Below are 23,424 nucleotides of genomic sequence, written 5' to 3' on the forward strand. Positions count from 1 at the left end.
GAAAAAATACAAACATATTTACTAAAAATAGATTGCATTTCAGAAGACCTATTGCACTTGGTTTCAACTGGAGAGGAAAATAATGTTTATATTTATATGCAATATATACAATACATGCTATTATAGTTCCGTTTGGGAAGGCATTGGTAGGGTACACCAAGACTATATCCAGCAATGTTTGGGAGGGCCTTGTGGCACAGGGAAATTTAACTCATATACATGCTAGCCATGTGCTCCAACCCTATGGGCAAGAGGCCCCCAAACATACATTTTAACTTTTTGATAATATGACTTTGTATTTACATACTGTTAGCCCCAGTAGGAATTTAACCATCAATTTGTTAAGGAGAGTTTCAAGAGGTGGACTAGTATAATTATTCCCCTTAAGTGTGTGCAGACTGCTGTTTGTGTTCCCAGCTCTATTCCCTCCAGTCCCAAGATGAATATTTTAAAAAATCTTTTTAACTCATCGATTTGTTCAAGCAGACACCAGTAACGTCTCTCATTGAGAGACTTATTGTTACTGTTTTTGGCATATCCAATACGCACGGGTAGCTTGCCAGGCTCTGCTATCTCAGAAGGGATCTTCAGACTTTTCAAAGTTAGGTATTTTTTAAACTGCTTTAATTTTCACTGATTTATTTTTTAAGCATTTAAACTTAATCGAGGTTTTCTCACAAACATCTGTGTCAAACCTTAAACATAACCATCAATACAAAGTAGAATAAAGTTTTGTTGAACTAAAACATTGTTCATTATTAAGCCAAGATAAAAACATACTCCAAGTGTTCTGCAGTGCCCACAAATCATTCTGTGATAATTATTAAAATACAGATAGATGTCACAACAATTTTCTTCTCATAATTTAGAAACTTACATGTTACACTTGTCTAATGTTTCTATAATCTATAAATGAAAGCACTTAGTAATTGTCTGTCTTGATAACAAAAATAATGACAGTGGTGATGTTTCTTACTTTTCAGAATCTGCTGCATTTTCCTATTGAGTAGTTAACATTTTGCTTTTTTAAAAAAGGAAAAGATTTCCAAAGGAAAAGCATATGTGGCTTTAAATAAGAATTTAACTTTAGGATCCTAAATAATAAACTTTTAAATTTACCAACTTAAATGAAATGTGACTGTTCTTTTTCATAATTTTCATGCATGGGACTATTTGGAGGTTTATAAGCAACACAGAAGGTACAAAATGTGTGTTTTTCTCTAATGTGAGTTCACAAAAGGGTGCGGCACAAGAAATTATCAAGGGTCAACAAAAATTCTGCTTTTGTTAGAAGTCATAAATATTCTAGTGAAAATAACTGAGTTTCTAAAATGGCATAAAGTTATAAATATAAAAATGAAAATAAACTATATTTGATTATAAAGGCAGTAGCAAACTTAATAGTTAAAAGCTATTTATTAAAAAGTTCTCTATTTGGTATCATCATTATCACTGTTTGAACTATTAGTGTCATCATAAATAGAAGTGTTTCTGATTGAAGATACCATCACATCTACAATGCCTTTTTTGGGGTTTTCTTCCAAATCAGTTTGTATTGCTCCAGCTTCTGCTAGCTTCCATTCAAGTTCTGCAATAAACAACCCATCATTGAATCAGATAAAAGTCCTGGTAAAGCAAGAAGAATTTCTCACCTGTATGAAATTAAAAGTTTTTTTTTTAAATTTTTGGTTAGGGGCCATATAGAGTCGTGCTCAAGGCTTACTCCTGGCTCTGAGCTCAGAGATCACTATTGTTGGTGCTCTGGGGATCACATGCCGGGGATCGAACTTGGGTTGGCCATATGCAAGGCAGATGCCCTACTTGCTGTACTATTGCTCTACTCCCCCTCCCCCAAGTTTATTTTTAAATAACTGAAAATACATGTTCTTAAAGATCAGATCATGAATCTAGGAACATTAAACTCAAAGAAACCAGAAGACAAAACATTAGAAAAGACAACAGAAGTATTAAAACAAAATCAGTAGAAATAACCAACAAAATCAAAATCTGTTTCTTTGAAGAGAAGAACAGACACACCTCAGGCAAAAATTACATGAGAAAAGGGAAGAAACCAACCAAGAAAAAGATTTTTAAAATCATGAGACTATTATGAAAAAAATTTATGCCAATACACTGGAAAGCTTAAATAATGGGGACTGAAGCTGGGACCTCAAGTAGGGCACTGCCTTGCACATGGATGACTCTGGTTTGATCTCTGCCACCAAATACGGTACCCTGAACACCACACCATGAGGAGTGAATGACCTCAGCACAAAATCAGGACCAAAAATAGGAGCTGGATAGGTGATGACCTACTTGATTTATCAGATATATGTATGTATATATATATCACTTATCACCTATCTATGATTTATCACCTATCAAGATGAACAAAATGGTAAGTGCCCTAAGCATTCCCACCCCCTTCCTTCCAAAAATTGACGAATAAGTATTAGAGCTGGATAATGGTGATGGTAACACAAAGTGAAGATGTACTTATTACCATTAATTATACACTCATATTAAAAATGAGGGACCAGGGCGATAGTACAGGGGTAGGGTGTTTGCCTTGAATGTGGCTCTCATGGATTTGATCCCTGGAAGCCTATATGGTCCCCCAAGTTCTTGCCAGGACTAATTAATTCCTGAGTGCAGAGCCAGGCGTAACCCCTGAATATAATAGGTGTGGCCCAAAAAATGGCTTAAGATGATAATTTCTAGGGGTATACCTTACATTTAAGGCATTTAAAGAATATAAATCAATAAAAAATACAAGAACCAAATGATACATGATTCATGATAGTGATGAATTATATGAAGGTAAGAGAAGACTGAGCAAAAGCATGGAAATACAGGTAACCTGAACAAAAGATGTCATGTTATTTCAACAGTAAAAAATGAATAGTATAAACAAATATGAAAAATGTTCCCACTATTATTTCTGGCAATGATTTTTGGATTTGGGTTGTTTTTTTTTTTTTAGTTTGGGGAAGGGAGGTTTGGACTCGACTTGGTGGTCTCATCACGCTTAGGAGTGACCTGGCAATACTCTCTGACCATATGCAGTGCCAGGCATTGGACCATATGCAGTGCCAGGCATTGGACCATATGCAGTGCCAGGCATTGAACAATGTTCCACCTTACCCTGTACTACCTATCTAGCCCCTATTTTTTTTATCATGATTACATGAATGTTTGATATATAACTGTACTCTTACATTATTTTTAATTAAGAGCCTGAAGCTCCAAGTTGAACAAAACCAGCGGTAAGACAAAGAGGGGCCTTGGAGACTACGAAAAAAGGAAAAGGGAGAAATCCTGGGAATAAAAGTATTAGAGACCCCAGTAAAAGCAAAAAGTTTTAAGGGAATGATCGTAAGGAATATGTCTTTAAAACTGCTGTTAACAATAGCTTTAATAGGGCAGAAAAGGAAAAAAGCTTTTAATAACAGTGAAAATTAAAGCAATTCGATGGAATGGCTAGATCAAGCACCTGATTTTAGAAGTAGGTTAGGGAACATTTTTTAAAAGGTAAAGATATATAAAGTTCTGTGTTGTGTATCATGGAATTAAAAAAGGCCTTGTACTTTTGAGTACAAGGGTATTGATTAATAATAAGTGAGACAGTATATGGGCAAACGAAAAGTTAGTTTAGTGGAGAACATAACAGAAATTTAGTAGAGAAGATGAACTATAAACTGGTTCAAATGACATGACAGACACACACTAAGGAGATCTAAGAGGAAATAGACCTTGGGAGAAAGGAATTTTAGGCACGGTAAATTAATATGGAAACAAAGCATAAAAGAACAAATGAGTAACATGTGTCTGGGTCCTACACAAAAGATTTGCCTGGCTTAGGGAGAAACTTAAAGACAATGAAAAATATAGTTGGTTAAGTGGGCTGAAATTCTCCAATGGTAAGATTTTGAATTCTGAATTTTTAATTTATTTGAGGTAAGACTTGAAAGTCACACCAAGGATGCTCAGGGGTTACTCATGGCTCTGTACTCAGGAATTCCTCCTACTGGTGCTCAGGGGACCATGTGAAATTCCAAGAATAAAACCCTGGTGAGCCATGTGCAAGGCCAGCGCCATCTCTGCTGTGCTATTACTCTGACTCCAGTTCCAAATCATAGAGGGAAAATATATATATGTGCCTGACTGGGAACACCTGTAAAGGCAATTAGAGGCTACCCTAAAAGCCTCCATCCCTCTCAGAGAATCCGGCAAGCTATAGAGAGTATCCTGCCTGCACAGCAGAGCCTGGTAAGCTACCCATGGCATACTCTGATATGCCAAAGATAGTAACAATGACAGTCCTCATTCTCCTGGCCCTGAAAGAGCCCCCAATATGCCATCAGGTTACACTAGCATGCGACAGAGACGAATGGAGACGTTACTGGTGCCTGCTCGAGTCAATCGATGAACAACGGGATGACAGTGATACAGTGATACAGTGAAGACACCACTAAGAATTTAGTCAGGGGGACTGGAGCAATAGCACAGCGGGTAGGGTGTTTGCCTTGCACGAGACCTACCCAGGTTCAATTCCCAGCATCCCATACGGTCCCCCAAGCACCACCATGAATGATTCCTGAGTGCAGAGCCAGGAGTAACAACTGAGCAATGCCAGGTGACCCAAAAAACAAAAAAAAGAATTTTATCAGGGGCCAGAGCATTAGTACAGTGGGTAGGGCACTTGCCTTGCATGGGGGGGGCGACCTGGGTTTCATCCCCCTCATCCCGATTGGTCCCCCCTGAGCACTGCCAGGAATGATTCCTGAGTGCAGAGCCAGGTGTAACCCCTCAGCATTGCTGGATGTAGCCCCAAAACAAACAACAACAACAACAAAAGAATTTAATCAAGTGTTTAAAGGAGAGACAGTATGGGGTATAGGCGGGTTCCTTGTATGCAGGCAGCCTAGGTTCAATCCCTGGCACCCCATATGGTCCTCTGAACACCACAGTAACTCCTGAGCATCACCCAGTGTGCCCCCTCCCTGCCGTCACCACCAAAACCAGAATTTAGTCAAGTGTTCTGTTGAGTATTACTATAAGAAAACTAACCTGGAGGAATACAAGAAGAGACTACAAGAAGGAAAAACACTGGGAGGTAGAGGGTGTTGGGCATATGTGGTGGCAGTGCTCTAAGGACCAGATGTGGTACTGCAGATTTTAACTAGAATCATGGGTATTTTATATGGAGTGTACAGCTTAAACAGCTACATGCAAGGCAAGTGCCTTCCTTCCTGTAGTCTCTTTCTGACCTCAAGAAAAAGACTGTTTTATGGTAATAAAATTTGTTATACTTATTAATTTAAATAAACTAATGTTTAAAACAGTATTGTTACCTTCCAGCTTAAGATTTATCCCTCCACATTCTATAATTCCAATGAATTTTCCTTCTATCTGACCATTTCTATAAATGAAAATTGTCGGCAGGCAATTATCATGGTAGTGCTGAATACAGCTATTCACAATGGCTTTAACAAATTTAGTTTCTGGAAACTTTCTTGCTAGGAGACTAAGATGCTGGTTAACCAACATACACATTGGGATGCTATAAAAAGGAAAGAAAAGAAAAGAAACAGTTTGCACAGTATCTTTGAAGCTTAGAATAGTCATCTCAGTTTAGACCATCAGACATCTCCATGACAAAAAGTTATCTTTAGATATTTATTTAGGATTAAAAGCATATCAGTTATCATTGTGACCATTAGCAATGAGGATGAGCTGTGGAGTCCTCTGATTTTTCTTACAAAGATTATTTTATATATTATATATATGTATATATATATTATATATACGATTACAACCTGGGAATGATACTTGGTACCATGGGAATTTGATACATATGTGAGGTTAATACATCTGCTTAGCATCGAATTAATTCAAGCCAGTTCTCATTTTATAAAAACAAAACAAAACAAAACAAAACAAAAAACCCATAACAAACCAAAACAAAACCCTGCCCTGAATGAACACTTCTAAGGAATCCCTGACAGTTCTGAGTTGTTGAGCTTGAATCATCATCTTGGGTTTATTTCCATATGAGATTATCCTATCCAAAATTCCTTCTCAAACTTCCCCCATCTCTTTCCCTCCCTTCCCTTCATTTTGCTTCTCTCTAAGGAAGTTTGTAGTTTGGTGCTAAGGATTAACTGCTTCTGCCACATCCAAAGCAAGTGCCTTAGCTTCAATACTATCTTTCTGGTCCTCCTCAATTTTCTTGATGCTTACAAGTTTCACCAACTTTTGGTGAAAGTCCTTCAGTGGCTCTGCACTGCTTTTGTAATAGTCTTGGCTCTTCCTATAGTTTTCAAGGTTCTTCATGGTCCCAGTCAGTCCTTACTTTCTGCAACATTATGCTTTACTTCCTAGCATATGACTTTAAAGGTCCACCAAAGCAAGACAGTGCTCCTTGTTTCTGCGTCTCTATTAAACTCCATAAGAAATCCCTGATTCAAATTGTCTACCACCTTCAATCCTGTAAACTTATGGGAACTTTCATCTTTTGAGTCAAAACTAAGAACTTCTTACTCTGTATAAAGTTACACATTTCTGTCTTCCAAGGGTAGCACTAAGAACTCCCTCTTAGTATTTATTATTTAATCCTACCATAGTACTTAAAAAACTAATACATGTGATTTTTTAAATTTCTTATTGGCAGAGGTCATATATGCCTTCACAACTCCAACATCTATAAGATTCTCTACCAGTTCATATTATATATAAATTTATGAAATTAGAAACTGAAAGAAATTAAATGACTGCCATGTTTAATTCACATTTCTGAATATATATATTGTTTCTTTTGATAATTATAACCTGCTACAAATCTAGATATTACTGCTTTAGTATTGTGGGTGGTATACTAAAGACAAGAGAAATATATACCGGCTAGCTAATATTAGTTTAAGTATCAGTTTAATATATATTTATATCATATAATATAATTTAGATATCATTGTAACATAGCAGCTTAGTGTAAAACACAAAACAGTGGTATAAACTGACTTTAAACCTTTCCATTTTCCTCAACCAGGCAAAATAACTCCACTCAGGTCTGTGTGGATAAAATTGGGACAAATTTTATCACTACTGTCAGAATGAGAGCTGAGTCAATGGAATGACAGACATTTATTGGGTGGGTGGTGTGAATGGCAGAAGGCGGGTGGGCACTGGTGGTGGCAGTGAAAAGAATGGAGCTAAGAGCACGGAGCCTAATAGAGTCAGTGCAGGGAGAGACTAACGGCCTGAAGATAGTTCTGATAGCAAGTGGTTGGGTAACAAATCTGATGCTGGGTCTCAGCAGCCAATTATTTTTTTCTTTTGGTTTTGCAGCCATACCTGACAGTACTCAGGGGCTACTTTCTGGCAGTGGCTGGAGGGCCATGGAATGCCATGGATCAAACCCAGCCCTCCTGCATGCAAAACATGTGCTCAGCCCATGGAGCTAGCTCTCTAGCCTCTAGAAATGAATCCCAGAAGAGCAGTAAAGTGTAAAGGAGACCTCAAGCAGCAAGCTAAGGGCCGACTTCTAGTATTCAGTGTTCAAAATAAGTAACTGGGTATAAGAGCAATGAATATAACCAATAAGCAAAGGTGCAAGTTTGAATAAAATGAGAAACAAAACTGACTCAAAGCTGACTCACGAGGCTCATTGGCTCAGGATCAGTTATCACTCATAAGTACACGGTCAAGGAACTCTTGACCCGTGTTAAATTTATAGATGGGGCAAAGGATGTAGCTCAGTGGTAGACCTCACGTTCGGTATGTACAAGGTCTGAGATCAAGTTAAATGATCCAAAGAGAAACCCCAATAAATAAAATTTATAGATGGCAGCTGAAATTTGCCATTTCATTTGCTGTTTCATTTGCTACTTAAAATAAAAATTTGCTCTCGGGGCAGGAGAAATAGTACAAAGTAAGTCACTTGCCTTACATACAACCAACTCCAATTTGATCCCTGGCACACATATGGATCCCTGAGCAGTCACAGGAGTGATCCCTGAGCACAGAGCCAGTGATTCCTAAGCCCTGGTCACTGCTTGGCCCCATATCTTGCCCACCAAAGTTTGCTGCAGCTATATCTCAGTTACAAGAAGACACAAAATTATCAGTAAATCCATTATTTAAAAGTATATTTTTCTAAAAAATATTTCTAGGAATTCTCAAATACAACTTATAAACTTGATTATAAATTAATTTTCTATTTGTTGGTAGTTGTGGTAGGGTTTTTTTGGACAGTGTTCAAGGGCTATTTCTGGTTCTCAACATCAACATTTGCAGTGCTCAGGAACTTTATGTGGTGCCGGGAATTCAAGCAAAAAGTTGATAAGATGCAAGGCAAATGCCTTAGGCCCTCTATTATCTCTGGTACCTAGATTAATGTTCTTATAATGTACATTTTATACACCTCCATGTGACTGCATTTTCTTAATATCAAGAAAACTAACATCTTATACAAGTATCTTAGATTTTTTACATAAACTATTGAGAAAGACACAAATATTTAAATACAGGTGTTACCCCAAAACAAATTTTAAAAAATAGGTTTTTACTCTTTGAATTCATCAAGGAGTTCATCAAAGATTTTGGGATTTCTTCTTTTTGTGTGTGTGTGATAATGCTGAGAAATATACATTCCAAATATATATTCCACTGCATAGCCATGACCCCAGCCACACACATAAAACTCTGAAATAGTTCAGCATCTTTCTTGACTGAATCCTTGTTCGAAGCTATTATGTATTTATAAAATTCAGTTGGAGAAATTTTATTGAGTATTTGTTATCAAATACTTGGGAATCATTGTTGATTTTTCTAGGTAAAGAAACAGTACTGTGAATACATAGAAAAATGCTCTTATGTGTTAAAGATAGTACTTTAGCATACTAAAGTACTTCAGAATAAAGCATTATCCCCTCTGCAGTTACTTTGAAATAAGTACATGCATTGTAACTTAAATGCTCCTGAAAATAGGAGATAGATGCACTGCAAGATATAAATATGTCAAAAGACTAATTATTGAATCTATCTGGCTGATATTTTGTGTGCCCATTTTATCTTGTTTCTCTGTTTCAGTATGTTTGTTTCTATTTTTTAGTATGAAATTTAGTTTTATAATAAGTCCTTGCTTACAATAGTGTTATCATTTATGTTTTTGATGAACAAAGTTGCTGCACCATGAATTTCCTTTTAATTGTCAGTGTTTATTTTTCTGAATATAACAAGTTCTATAAGTTAGATATGAAAATATTTCAAAATATCTAAATTGCTAAAGTTAATGACTATAAACATATTTTTATTGAGTAGTTTTGTTATATAAAATCTTTGAAATTAAAAATATGTCCCTTAAAACTCAGCATATTAACATTTTGCAAAGATGAGGTAATTACCTTGATCTGTAGAGATGAATTATAACCCACACATCTTTTTCTGCATTTGTGACTTCATTTACATACTGATTTCCAGAAATTTCTCTTAACTCCCCAAATTTCTGTTTTTTCTTAAGTGCTTTCCATTCCTTTAACCGCTTTTCTCTAATTAAAAAGGAAGGTAAATTACAGAATAATTCAGAGCAATGAATGATATAACTGACAGTACATATCAAAGCAGTTCAAAAGGCTAAAATATTAAATCATGGTTTTATGCCAATTTCCCTACCATCGTTTTTGTGCATAGGGCTGGGGGCTCAGGGAGGGAGAAATGACTTCCAAGTGGTACCTGGGCCCTTTGCTAGGACTCAGAGAAACATGTGGTGCTGGGGATGGAACCAGGGTGAGCCACGTACAGGGCATGTATCTTAAACCCTGCACTATCCCTCCTGTCCTTCCTCATTATTTTTCAGCCCTGCGGGTTCCATGCTCAGATGAACAATGTGGTATCACTCTTGCTGGCAGTGCTTGGGAACAACAAGGACCACACCTGGAAGTACTCAGTGGCCTGACAGTGCTCAGGGATTTCTGCAGTACCAAGTATTAAGCTTGGGGTCTATTCATTCATAGCATTTACTCTAGACCTTGAAACCATCTCTCCAGACCCCCCATTTCCCTTTTACTATGGAAATTTGTGTTACTATTACAAATTACAGAGTGTAAGTTAGCTATTGACTTTAAAGCTTATTTAGTATTAGGTTTTAATCATTACTTAGAAGAGTTTATTTAGACATTTAGGAAATAAATTCTCTCGTGCAAGTAAAACACTTATAAAGGAGAATATACATAATGACCACACATTACATGTGGTCATTTCTTCAGTGTTCAGTGGTCATTTCTTCAGTGTTCACCAGGTACTGCTTAAAGTGCATTACAGGGCTATAGTGATAGTATAGCAGGCAGGGTGCTTTGCCTTGCACATGACTGACCCAGGTTCAATCCCCAGCACCCTCTATGATCCCCCCGAGTTCCACCAGGGATGACCCCTGAGCACAAAACTAGGAGTAAGTCCTAAGCACTGCTGGGTGAGGTCAAATATCAACATACACAGATAAATGAAGATAGATAGATAGATAGATAGATAGATAGATAGATAGATAGATAGATAGATAGATAGACAGATGTATATTTAAAAGAACTATTTTTACTTCATGTATTAGAAACATGTTAGGTAAAACCACTCACTTTATTTGGGGTGGGGGGTAGGGTCACAGTGTTTACTGCTGGCTCTGCACATAGGAATCACTCCTGGCAGGCTATGAGATGCCAGTGATCAAACCCAGATTGACCACATGCTAGGCAAGCACGCCCTATTCATTGTACTATATTCTGGCTCCCAAACCACTCACTTTTATTAACAAATAATCCAAGCAAAATAAAGCCTAGAGACAAATCTCAAGAACAGTCATTCAAACTTAGGGCTTCCTTACAAATTTAAGGTTTACATATTAAAGTCCTACTTTTTTCCTATGGCCCCCAATATTTGGAACCCATGGAAGTTATTCCAAAGATTTTTGGAGCTAAATTTTGTGTCCATTGAATATATAGCAGGACTACCTTTAGCTTTTCCTCAACTAGTTTCATAGCTTTAAAAAATTCCCAAAAGTTTTGGTTGAAATAATGATACCATGTCCTAATTAATGGTGCAAATACCAACTACTTCCCTTCCTGATTCCCTCTACACATTCTTCCTATTTTTCTTTTTTCTTATAATGGAATTGAGCAGAAGGGTTTGCATCAGAAAGTCACATCCTTGTCAATGATCTGACAACCAAATCAGTTTGGACTCTGTTGCATAAAGAGAAAACTCTTAGCTTAATTGTGGAAGCAATTAAGCACTCCACAAAATATATGGAGACAAAGGAGAGGACTCTAGGCTGGGCTACTCGGTATGACTCGAAGAGCAACATTGCAAAACTAGTCTGAAGCTGTCTGCTGCAATCCAGAAACTAGGGAGTCTGGATCTACTATTCTAATTGTGTGCTATGGTATCAAAATACTCTGATCTAAAAGCTGTAACAACTGTTTATTTATAGACCCCTATCCCTTTAGCAAAGACCAATAACATATCTGCAAAAGACTCATCTATATAGCACTGTATCTAAAATATGCAAGTCAATAGAAAACAAAACAAAATAAAAGCTGTGACAGCCATATCTATATCAGACTAAACCGCATTCAATCTAAAGAAAGTAATCAGAGACAGTGCTGGACACTTTATTAATCAACAGAAAAAACAACCAAGAAATACTAACTCTAATCAACGTATATGCACCAAATGTTCGGTAAGCAAAGGTTGTAAGGCTTTTGCTCACAAACCTAGAGAAACACTTGGATGAAAATATAATAGTTGTAGGACATTTCAACACCCCACTGTCACCACTGAATAGATCCACTAGACAGGATATCAGCAAAAACACAAGAGCCCTAAATGAGAAACTAGAAGAGCTGGGACTAATAGATTTATACAGGGCCTTTCATCCTCAAAAAGCCCAATACATGTTCCTCTCTAGTGCACACAGAACATTTTCCAGGATAGATCACATTTTAGGACGTAAGTCTAACTTACACATACACACAAACTTTAGAATCTTACCAAGCATCCTATCAGATCACAATGCCAAGGAGATAGAAATTAACCATAAAAAGATGGGGAGAAATTGTAACACTGGAGACTAGACAACATGCTGCCATGTAACAGATAGATCAAAGAGGAAATCAAGGAAGAAATAAAAAGATTCCTTGATACTAATAGTAATAAAGAAACAGGTTACCAAAATCTATGGGACACAACGAAAACAGAACTTAGGGGGAAATTCGTAACAATACAGGCCTCCCTAAGAAAGAAGATAACATCAACAACCTAAAGGCATACCTTGAATATCTGGATAACCAACAACAAATGAATCCAAAGAAGAAAAGAAAGAATAAAAACCAGAGCAGAAATCAACAATATAGAAACAAAGAAAGTAATACAAAGAACCAATAAAACCAGAAGAACCAAGATAAACCAAAAGTTTATGCTTTTCAAAGAATACACAAAATAGATAAATAATTGGCTAGACCCATGAGGAAAAAAAGATGAAGTGCTCAAATAAATCAGATCGGAAACAAAAGGGGAGAAATTACAATAGAACCCTCAGAAATCCAAGATATCAAGAGAACTTACAATGAACACTTCTATTCTATTAAGCTGGAGAACCTAGAAGAAATGGATAGTTTTCTAGAAACATGTAACCTCCCAAAACTGAATGAGGAGGAAGAAGAGAGCCTGAACAGGCCAGTCACAAGCGAGGAAATTGAAAAAGGAATTAAGAATCTCCCTAAGAATTAATGTCCTAACCCAGATGGGTTTATGGGTAAGTTTATCAAACCTTCATACAGATTTACTGTTGTTCATCCTTAAGCTTTTCCAAAATACCAAAGAAACAGGAATCCTTCCTAACACTTTCTATGAAGCTAACATTACACTGATACTCAAAGCTGACAAAGATATTACAAAAGAAAAAATTTTCAGACCTATTTCCTTGATGAACATCGATGCAAAAATCCTCAACAAAAATCTGAGCAAACCAAGTTCAACAACACATCAAAAAATATATACACCACAATCAAGTGGGATTCATCCCAGGGTGATTCATATCATCACCCCATTGATGATATCAAATGATGCAGAGGCAGCTTTTGATAAGGTCTAACATCCATTTATAATAAAAACCCTCAATAAAACAGGGGTTGAAAGAACTTCCCACATGTTAGAAACTGTAGGATATTAACCCAAAGTGTTTGAGGCTTCATCTGTGAATTGCCTTTTTCCTCCTCCCAGAGAAGTTTATTGTGTCCTTTCTAACATCCCTAATTTAGTTAAAGTTTATCTTTAACCTTTCCTTTGTATTTTACCTCTCATTGTCTCAGTTCCCCAAGTCAGTCTTGATACTTATAAGCCAAAACTTCCTGGTATTCTGAACTTTGTGTTTGTACTGCTTTGTATTTGAAGTGCTGTGTATTTGTACCTGCTTCTCTTATTTCCCTTTAGCCTTTTAATATTTTACAATATTAAAGAGCAATGTTCTTTGGTTAAACAAAGAGAGATCATTAATGCTATGCTCCTAATCTTGGGAGTTTGGTAGTATGGTAGCAGTTCTGCGTTAAACAGGCCATTTTTACCATAAAGCTGTGGTCCCCCGTCTTGTCTCTCTGTCTCTCTGTTGGGGAGGCCTGGGGAGGTGGGGAGGAGGTTCCGAGCCACCAATCTCACATGTTGGGGCATGGAACAATAAGACCTCATGAATAGATAAAGCAGTTCTTAGGGGAAAAATATGGGAGGCATCACCTTCCCCAAACTCAAACTGTACTACAAAGCAGATGTAATTAAAATGGCATGGTATTGGAATAAAGACACACCCGAAGACCAATGGAATAGGATTGAATACTCTCACACAGACTCTTAAGTATATGATCACTAATCTTTGATAAAGGAGCAAGAAATGTAAAGTGGAGCAAGAAAAGCCTCTTTAACAAATGGTGCTGGCAAAACTGGACAGCTACATACAAAAAAAAATATGGGTTCAGACATCTAACACCATGCACAAAAGTCAGATCAACATGGATTAAAGACCTCACATCAGACCAGAACTCATAAGATACATGGAGAAAAGGAAGGCAAACCCCTCCATGATATTAAAGCTAAAGGTATATTCAAAGATGATGCACCACTGACCAAGCAAGTGGAAGCAAAGATAAACAAATGGAACTACTTTAAACTAAAAAGCTTCTGTACCTAAGAAAGAAAGAAAGAAAGAAAGAAAGAAAGAAAGAAAGAAAGAAAACCCAACACTGTACCAAGAAACAAATCAGCCTATGAAATGGGAAAAGTTATTCACCCAGTACTCTTCTAATAAGGGGTTAATATCAAAGATACAGAAGGTACCAATTGAATTCTATAAGAAAAAAACATCAAACCCATCAGAAAATGGGGAGATAAAATGAACAGATAAAAGAAATTTGAATGACTAAAAGGCACAGGAAAAATGCTCCTCATGACTAATCATCAAGGAGATGCCGACCAAAACAGCAATGAGGTACCACCTCACACCACAGAGACTGGCACACATCCAAAAGAACAAGAGCAACCAATGCTGGCGTGGATATAGGGAGAAAGGTATTCTCCTTCATTGATTGTGGGAATGTCAAATGGTCCAGCCTTTTTGGAAAACAACATGGGTATGCCTCAGAAAACTAGAAATTGAGTTCCCATTTGACCAGCAATACCACTTCTGGGAATATACCCTAGGGGCCCAAAAGCACACAGCAGAAACACTATTTGTACTCCGATTCAGCAGCATTATTCACCATAGCCAGAATCTGGAAGCAACGTGAGTCCCTGTGAACAGATGACTGGATAAAGAAAAAAGGGTACGTCTACACAATGTAATACTACACAGGGTTAAGAAAACTGAAATCGTGAAATTTGCCTACAAACGGATGGACATGAAGAGTATCATGCTGAATGAAACGAGTCAGAAGGAGAGGGACAGATATAGAATGATTGCATTCATTTGTGGTATATATATATATACATATATATTGCCATAGAGTATATATATACATATATATATACACGCATAGTGGATATGTATATATATGTGCATATATATGCAAAATATATATATAGGGAAGATGCCGTAATTGACAACATCGACAGGGAATATGATCAACTGGTTCAGCACCTTCATGACTGCGCGAAGAATGCCGAGAGTGGGAAAGTCACAAACAGACACCTGTCTTCGGAAACTCTCGAGCTCATTTGCCAATGTGGTTTGGCACAAGCCTCAGGCAACCACAAGCTAACGTCCGAGCTCGAAAAGCTGTGCAGAGAAGCAATAAAGGAAGACCTCAAAGAGAGAAGAGCAGCAGTGTTGGCTGATGTGGCAGAAGCCGGGAAAAGTATTCACAACCCCCGCCTGTCCTTTGCCAACTACAAGACCAAGATGACTGCCCTCCAACATCCTGATGGATCTATCACATCTTCCAGAAGGGCAATGGAGAGGATTATTCATGACTTCTACTCGGATCTCTTTGACAGCCACGTCCACCTGCCCACATACCAAATTACACAGGATGGATATGTTGTTCCCAACGTCCTCCCTTCTGAATTCAGACACACCACGTACAGCACCGGTTCAGACAAGATCAGACTTGAAGAAACTGCTGCCAGTACTCATCAATACACTGGCTCGGCTCTTCACAGGCTACCTTACCTGAATGCAAGGTTCTGTCACAATAGAAAACCAGCAAGACCGTTTTATTGTACAAGAGAGACATCCATGGGGGTGGAGTGATAGCACAGCGGGTAGGGTGTTTGCCTTGCACACAGCCGACCCGGGTTCGATTCCCAGCATCCCATATAGTCCCCTGAGCACAGCCAGGGGAAATTACTGAGTGCAGAGCCAGGAGTGACCCCTGAGTATCGCTGGGTGTGACCCAAAAAGCAAAAAAACAAAAAAAAGAATAGAGACATCCACGGCATCAGCAACTATCGCCCAATCTACTTGTTGTCTGTCGCCTATAAGTTGTTCACTCATGTCATCCTGAATAGAATACTATACTAGATGAAGGACAACCATGCGAGCAAGCCAAATTCCGAAAAGGATTCAGCATGATTGACCATATCCACACAGTGACCAAGCTCATTTAAGTTTCACAAGAGTTCAAGATGCCACTCTGTCTAACATTCATCAATTTAAAGAAGGCCTTCAGGCTGGTGCAATAATAGCACAGCGGGTGGGGCATTTGCCTTGCACGCGGCCAACCCGGGTTCGATTCCCAGCATCCCATATAGTCTCCTGAGCACCACCAAGGGTAATTCCTAAGTGCAGAGCCAGGAATAACCCCTGTGTGTTGCTGGGTGACCCAAAAAGCAAAAATAATAATAATAAAAAAATAAAGAAGGCCTTCGATCCTGTTGAGACTGAAGCGGTCATCAAAGCCCTAGCCAAACAGGGCATTCAAACTCAGTATGTCAAAATCCTCCACAAGCTGTATTACAGATTCACCACCAGGATCTCACCATTCTATAAGGAAGTGATCATTGACGTAGAGAGGGGTTTGGCAGGGTGATAGAAACTCTTCAGTGCCAGCTACACCACCTCCGCTTCGCTGATAACATTGTTCTAATAACACCAAACATTAGCCAAGCAGCACAAATGCTGGCCGACTTCAATCTTGAGTGTGGAAAGGTCAGACTGCAGCAGAATCTCAGCAAAACAATGTTCATGAAAAACGAACTAGTCCCTGACGTTCCACTTGCTCTCAATGGAAAGAACATCTCCGAATGCAGCAGCTATGTATACCTGGGTGGAAAACTCAACATGAGGAATGACTTGGCACCAGAATTGCGCAGGAGGAAGAGAGCAGCATGGAACGCCTTCAAGAGCATTGAAGAAGTGGTTAAGAGGACAAAGAACCTTGGGCTTGAGGCACATCTTTTCGACTCCACCGTTCTTCCTGCACTAACATATGCCTCAGAGACCTGGGCCCTACAAAAACAGGATGAGAACACTATTCAGGTATCCCAAAGAGGAATCAAAAGTGCTATACTTGGAGTATCATGTTCCACTCAAGTGAGAGAAGGAATCCAGAGTTCCGACCTCCATCAACAATCAAGAATCAGGGACGCTGTCTTGCTTGCCAAGGCATCAAAAATCAGATGGGCTGGACACATAATGCGACTAGAGCTGTTATGGACTAGATTCCACGGGATGTCAAAAGACCGCATGGCCGCCCACCTACGAGATGGTCAGACTTCTTCGTCAAAACCCTGAATGAACAGTTTGAGGCTCTTCCTGTTCCTGGAGCAAGCAGATACCATTGAGCTACACTAGCGCATGACAGGGACGAATGCAGATATTACTGGTGCCTGCTCAAGCAAATCAAAGATCAACAGGATGACAAGTGATACAAGTGATATATATATACATACATACACATATGTGTGTATTAGAAGAATAATAACCATGGCCAAGGAAAATAGGGGCTAGGAGATAGGAGGACTGGTTAATGGTTGGAATCAACCACGTGTGTGTGTGTGTGTGTGTGTGTGTGTGTGTGTGTGTGTGTGATGGAGGGTAGATGAGATAGAAAAGATATACAATAACATTAACAGTCTTCTTATCAAACAATGTATACAAATGACAAATGCACATATGAAAATATGTTCAAATCGTATGTCTCCAGGAAGATGGACATTAAAACAAGAGAACACCATACCTGTATGTCAATGCCCCAAATTTAGAACACTATAAACACAAAATGCTGGCAAGCATATGAAGCAACAGAGACTTGCATTACTTGGTTATGGGAGTGCAAAATGATAGTCTTCAGAAGACAGAATGAGATTTCTTATAAAACTAAACATATGTTTTCCTTATGATCTAGTAATGGCAATTCTGATCTAGTAATAACTAATGATTCTGCTGGCTTTTTTGTTTGAATTTTTTGTGTGTGTGGTACTGGGATTGAATCCAGGTCCTCTCACATGCATGGTAAGTACTATATACTGAGCTACATCCCCAGTCCAGTATTTTGACTTTGCATTATTGCCTTTTAAATTCAGCCATAAAATTATTCCTTTAATGTCTCATGGAAAGCTATTAGGTAAAAATATTGGGGGGAGCATATCCAGGTGCTATTCCTGGCTCTGTGCTCAAAAGTGACACCTAACAGAGTCAGGGGGACCAAATATGGTGTTAGGGATCATATCAGGTTTGGCTGCCTAAAAGCATGCACCTTACTTCACTGTATTACTGCTCCAGCCCTACCAGTAAAAATCTTACCTTCATTATCCTGTAAAAATATCTTAATTTTGTTATCTTGAAGCATGGTTTGACAGCTATAGAATTCTTGGTTGATTGTTTTTTTTCTTACAACTTTACATTTATCATCCCACTCCCTAAGCTATAAGATTTGTTAAGAGAAATTGCCTGATGTCTATGTACTAAGTTACTTTTCTTACTGATTTCAAGATTCTACCTTTGCTTTCAACAGTTGATAATGTGTCCTTGGTGTGAGTCTCTTTGTATTGATCTTATTTAGAAATATTTTAATACAGGATTTGTAGGCTTATCTCTTTTTTCAGACATAATTTCTTTAAATTTTTTTTTCTCTCTTTACTCCTGCTGGAATTCTCATGCTACATAAATTGGATCACTTACTATTTAATCACATAGTTAGACTAGGTTCATTTTCATTTTTTCTCTATGAGTCTGAGGACAGACTCAAAACATTCACTTATCCTATCTTCAAATTCTATTCACTGAGATTTTTATTTTGCTTATTCAAATCTGCTTCTGAAGCTCTCATGTATTTTTTTACTTCAATTACTATATTGTGATTTTTTTCTTTGAAATTTAACATTTGACAACTTAATCAATGGCTGAATAAATAGCAGTACTCCTACATAGAAAAGGAAATTTAACATTTGATTCTTATAATCACATAAAACCGGATTTTAATCCTTCCCTGCTAAAATAGAAAAAAAAGTTAAGGTTATTTTCAGGATCAGCCTGAAATAAAAGTCTAAGTTCGAAGATCTTCTCTAAGCCTTCATATTTCTCAAGGCTTCTAAATGGTCCCAAATATATGGTTGCTTTGAATGTCCAAATATGTAAGTATGGTGCCTTTAGAGTCTCTGGAAGACATGTGAGCCAGTAGGGTTGACATAATGGTGTGCAGTATCTTGTGCCTGTGACTCTGCATTCAGAAACAGCATTCTACAATCAAAACCCAGACTCTGGAGGATAAAGTCATTATTGTCCACCCTGCCTCCAGCAAACCACACCAGAAATACAGTTGCTGTCCTCAAGAGAAGCCCGCCATATCTCACTGGCAGGTAAAGGATGTACAGCTGCTACCAAAATGGGAATTGAAATCAACCAAAACTAACCAGAACTTACCAGTTACATTTTCTGAGATAATGCAAATGTTCAGATTCTGCAAACTGTTACTTCCGTTTCTACCGATATGGTCTAGGAGATCTAGATCAGGCCTTAAACTTTTTCCATTCACAAACCTTTCGCCCAAGAAATTTTTATGTGGCCCTGAGTATGTAACATTGGTATACAAATTAAAGAATGTATTCAATATGCCAAAAACAGTAACAAGAAGTCTCACAATGGAGACATTACTGGTGCCGGCTCGAGCAAATCGATGAACAATGGGATGATAGTGATACAGTGATACTCACAATATCATAAGCTTATTAAAATGCTTTACACAATTCCAACTTAGTTATACAACTAAGTATGCAGTTACAACCCAAAGTTTAGGGAGCAAAGATCTAGACAAAGTCCTGGAGCACCCAACTCTGCTAGATTTCCAGACTTCAACCTGATCTTCTAATTTTATTTTTTGAAGTTGGATTTAACTAATGCTATTTCAGTTTTTAAAATTGAGATAATATTGACTTACAATACCATGTAGATTCAAGGTATATCTCTAAATCTCTAAGGTTTTCTTATGTCCCTCCCAGCCCTGCATGTCAAATATATAATGTGCTAATGTTTTTTTTTATAGTTAAGAGATTTTATTCTAATAAGCTATAATTACAGTGCTTGTTTGTTGAAATGAAAACTGAAAACAAGTATACAAAACAGGTGATTACTAATCGTGTATTGAAAGCAGTAAGAGGTTCCATGACACCAAATGAACCATTTCTGAGGTTTTCCCCAAAATAAAGTTTAACAGCTCCAGCTTCTTCAGTGTTTATCAAAATACAAAAGAAAAAAGTAGAGGTCGTTGTTTTTGATGGCAAATCTGACCCTTGCAGGCTGAGGGAGGGAAAGCACGTGTAGCGGGTGCTCCAAGGGGTGTAGCTCTAGGGTGACCAGCCCTGCCTGCCTGCCCACACTCCTGCTGGTGAGACCCAGCCAGCCCAGAGTGAGCACGGGAATAACAGGGCTTTCCAGCCACGCTGACCCAAAGGAAGGCCCAGGTCCCTGCGAGAGGTCCAAGAGCAGCTGGCTACAGCCCCCCAGCCCATCTCCTGGATGGCCATTTAAGCACGAATACAAGCACAAACGCTATGGACATGGGATGACCCGACAGCAAATCACAGGGACCCTATTGTGACCATGCAGAATGGATCGTCTCACGTTCCCGACAGGAAACAGGACCACACTCAGTCAGGCCTTTACTGCAGAATCTACACTAGGCACATTTCTCCTTTCTGTGTTCAAGTGTTCTCCTTATCTTGTATTTTAATTTTTTTTTTAAATGCACTGAGTTTGGGTTAAAAACCAACCTCAAAATGGATCTTAACACACATTTGAAGCCCAGAGGAGGTGCGCCGAGTCTGTCTGACACAGCAACTCCTGAAGGCCGCACGTGCCTAAAATCCCTTCTCAGTACTAACAGTGTGTTGATTCTCTTTTTACAATAAAAAAAGCTGAGTAATATTGCATAGGAGTACCAGAAACTGCCTCATTGGAAACAAAAACTATAAAAACCCGGTTGCAGGCTGCGTCTGCACATTTACAGCACGGTGAAGCACACTGTGACCAACCATGGAGACAGCTTCTGGCACTCACACCACAGGGCGCACGTTTGCCACAAGAGAGAAAAGCGAGGGCAGAGAGGGGGTGAAGGGAAAGAGAGGAGTTCTGGCTCACTTCTGGTTCTGGAGCTGATTGGACAGCCAGTCCAGTCCCTCATAGAGCCCATCCCCACTGGTGGCACAGGTGGCCTGAATGTACCAGTTCCTGTGGTGCAGGGAATTCAGGCCCAGCTTGTCCATGATCTCAGTCGCATTCATGGCATTGGGGAGGTCCTGCTTGTTAGCAAACACAAGCAGGACTGCATCCCTGAGCTCATCTTCAGCCAACATTCTCATGAGCTCTTCACGGGCCTCGTTCACATGCTCTCTGTCATTACTGTCAACCACAAAGATCAGACTTTGTGTGTTCTGGAAGTAGTGGCGCCACAGAGGCCAGATCTTGTCCTGGCCACCCACATCCCACACGGTGAAGCTGATATTCTTGTATTCCACAGTTTCCACTTTGAAGCCTATAGTAGGAATGGTGGTCACAATTTCACCCAGCTTCAGCTTGTACAGGATGGTAGTCTTCCCTGCAGCATCCAGGCCCACCATGAGAATGCGCATTTCTTTCTTGCCAAAAAGGCCTTTGAAGAGGTTGGCAAAGATATTCCCTATACTTGTAGATTGGTGGGAGCAACACTGGTCAGAAAAAAAACCTCACCCCGGGCGGCCGAGGCGCTGCTGCTGCTCTAAGCCAGGCGTTGGTTTCGCTCCCACCTAATGTGCTAATGTTTTAACAAGGTTTGAAAGAGGCATAAATCACAAAGACAGAAGAACACCCAGTTATCACACTTAGGAACCATAGATAGAGATGATGTGGATTTTTTAGATCATCAAATCGAGTTTCTTTTCTTTCTTCTTTCTTGTGGGTAAGGGGGCAGGTACATACCCTTTGGTGCTCAGGACTTACTCCTGGCTCTACGCTAAGGATCTCTCAGAACACTCAATCCTTTTTATAGGAGAACAGTATTTACAAAACAGTAACAAGAAGGTATGCTTACTGCTACTAGAGTATTGCTTCTTCCAATCCATGTCAGCGGCTCACTGTTTTCATGTTAAAACAATTCTGAATTTTTGTTTTTTTTGCTTTTTTGGTCATACCCAGCATTGCTCAGGGGTTACTCCTGGCTCTGCAATGAGGAATTACTCCTTGCGGTGCTTGGGGGACCATATGGGATGCCGGGGATTGAACCCAGGTCGGCCACGTGCAAGGCAAACACCCTATGCTGTCACTCTGGTCCACAATTCTGAATTCTTGAGACCAATCCCACATGATCAGGATGTTTGGTTTTGTTCTATAATAGTGGACTTAATTTGGTAATAATTTTCTTAAAAATTTCATGCTCAGAAAAGGGAATACCCTGCCATAGTGGCAGTGTGGGGTGGGGGGAGACGGGACTGGGGAGGGGGGGAGGGATGTTGGGTTTACTGGTGGTGGAGAATGGGCACTGGTGAAGGGATGGGTTATCAAACTTTGTAAGGGAGAAACATGAGCACAAAAATGTATAAATCTGTAACTGTACCCTCACGTTGACACACTAATTAAAAATAAACTATTAATTAAAAAAAATTTCATGCTCAGGGCCAGAGAGATAGCTTAATGGGCTGGTCAATGCTTTGCATGCAGGAGGCTCAGGTTCATTTCCCAAAACTGCATGGTCCCCTGAGCACTGCTGGTAGCAATTCCAATCAAAGAGTAAGAGTGAAAGTCATCCCCGAGCATTACAGGTGTGACCCTCAAAAAACAAAAAAACAATGAAAATAAACTTATGCCTACATGCATACGTGATTTGTTTTTTGTAGCATTGTTTTTGCAAAACCTCTGTCTGACTTTAGTATCAGAGTAAGTGAAAAAATACATTCACATGTTCTAATTTTTGGAAAAATAGTTTTTATGATCAGTAATCAATTCTTCACTAAAGGACAGAAAGCCTTGATAAAGATCATGCTAGCAGGAAAATAAGCGAAATAAGCGTCTTCTTTATATTTTTTTCTTTATTTTTTTTATTAAATATTTTTCACTTATTTATAGGTCTCTGTAGCAAGGCTGGTAGTAGAGCTTACATGGTGGTGCTGAAGTTATTTTATGGGATTGGCTGCCAGTGCTTCCAGGAGTATTGGGAAGTAGGGGAGGGAGCTCATCCCAACTCCGAGAAAATCTCCAACTGGAGATTTCAGTCATAAAACCTGCATACCTGGATTTTCAGCAGATTATATCTTTGTGAGGTCCATCCTGAGATGGTGGAGACAAGCTGGGGGTATGGCAGTGATTTTGGATTGTGGAAGCAAGTGGCTGCCGGGGGCTCTGCTTGAGCTGGCTCCAGGCTGACACACCCCCTCCAATTTACCCCAGTCTGTTCAGCCATGCATGGTCCAAGATTAATTGCA

The 23,424-nt window shown here is 38.9% G+C and overlaps 2 protein-coding genes and 1 non-coding gene across 3 annotated transcripts in view; all 3 read right to left on the bottom strand.

Moving 5' to 3' along the window:
* Positions 1-1,096: 1,096 nt before the first annotated feature.
* Positions 1,097-23,424, bottom strand: part of PDCL2 (phosducin like 2) — a 33,883-nt gene continuing 11,555 nt past the window's right edge. The window contains exons 4-6 of the mRNA XM_055138816.1: positions 9,405-9,548; positions 5,355-5,563; positions 1,097-1,588 (exon numbers count right to left, since the gene is read on the bottom strand). Of these exons, the coding sequence (XP_054994791.1) occupies positions 1,431-1,588; positions 5,355-5,563; positions 9,405-9,548 (511 nt within the window). The 3' untranslated portion in view covers positions 1,097-1,430. The remainder of the gene's footprint in view (positions 1,589-5,354; positions 5,564-9,404; positions 9,549-23,424) is intronic.
* Positions 20,946-21,747, bottom strand: LOC105942980 (ADP-ribosylation factor 1-like). The gene has a single exon (XM_055138817.1). It carries the CDS (start codon positions 21,598-21,600, stop codon positions 21,106-21,108), a length of 495 nt encoding a protein of 164 aa, XP_054994792.1. The 5' UTR covers positions 21,601-21,747; the 3' UTR covers positions 20,946-21,105.
* On the bottom strand, positions 21,746-21,847 carry LOC129405455 (small nucleolar RNA U13). Its single transcript, XR_008630595.1, has one exon. It is a non-coding gene; the product is annotated as a small nucleolar RNA U13 (small nucleolar RNA).

The sequence above is a fragment of the Sorex araneus genome, chromosome 5 (genome assembly GCF_027595985.1).
Source record: "Sorex araneus isolate mSorAra2 chromosome 5, mSorAra2.pri, whole genome shotgun sequence".
Classification (NCBI taxonomy): Eukaryota; Metazoa; Chordata; class Mammalia; order Eulipotyphla; family Soricidae; genus Sorex; species Sorex araneus.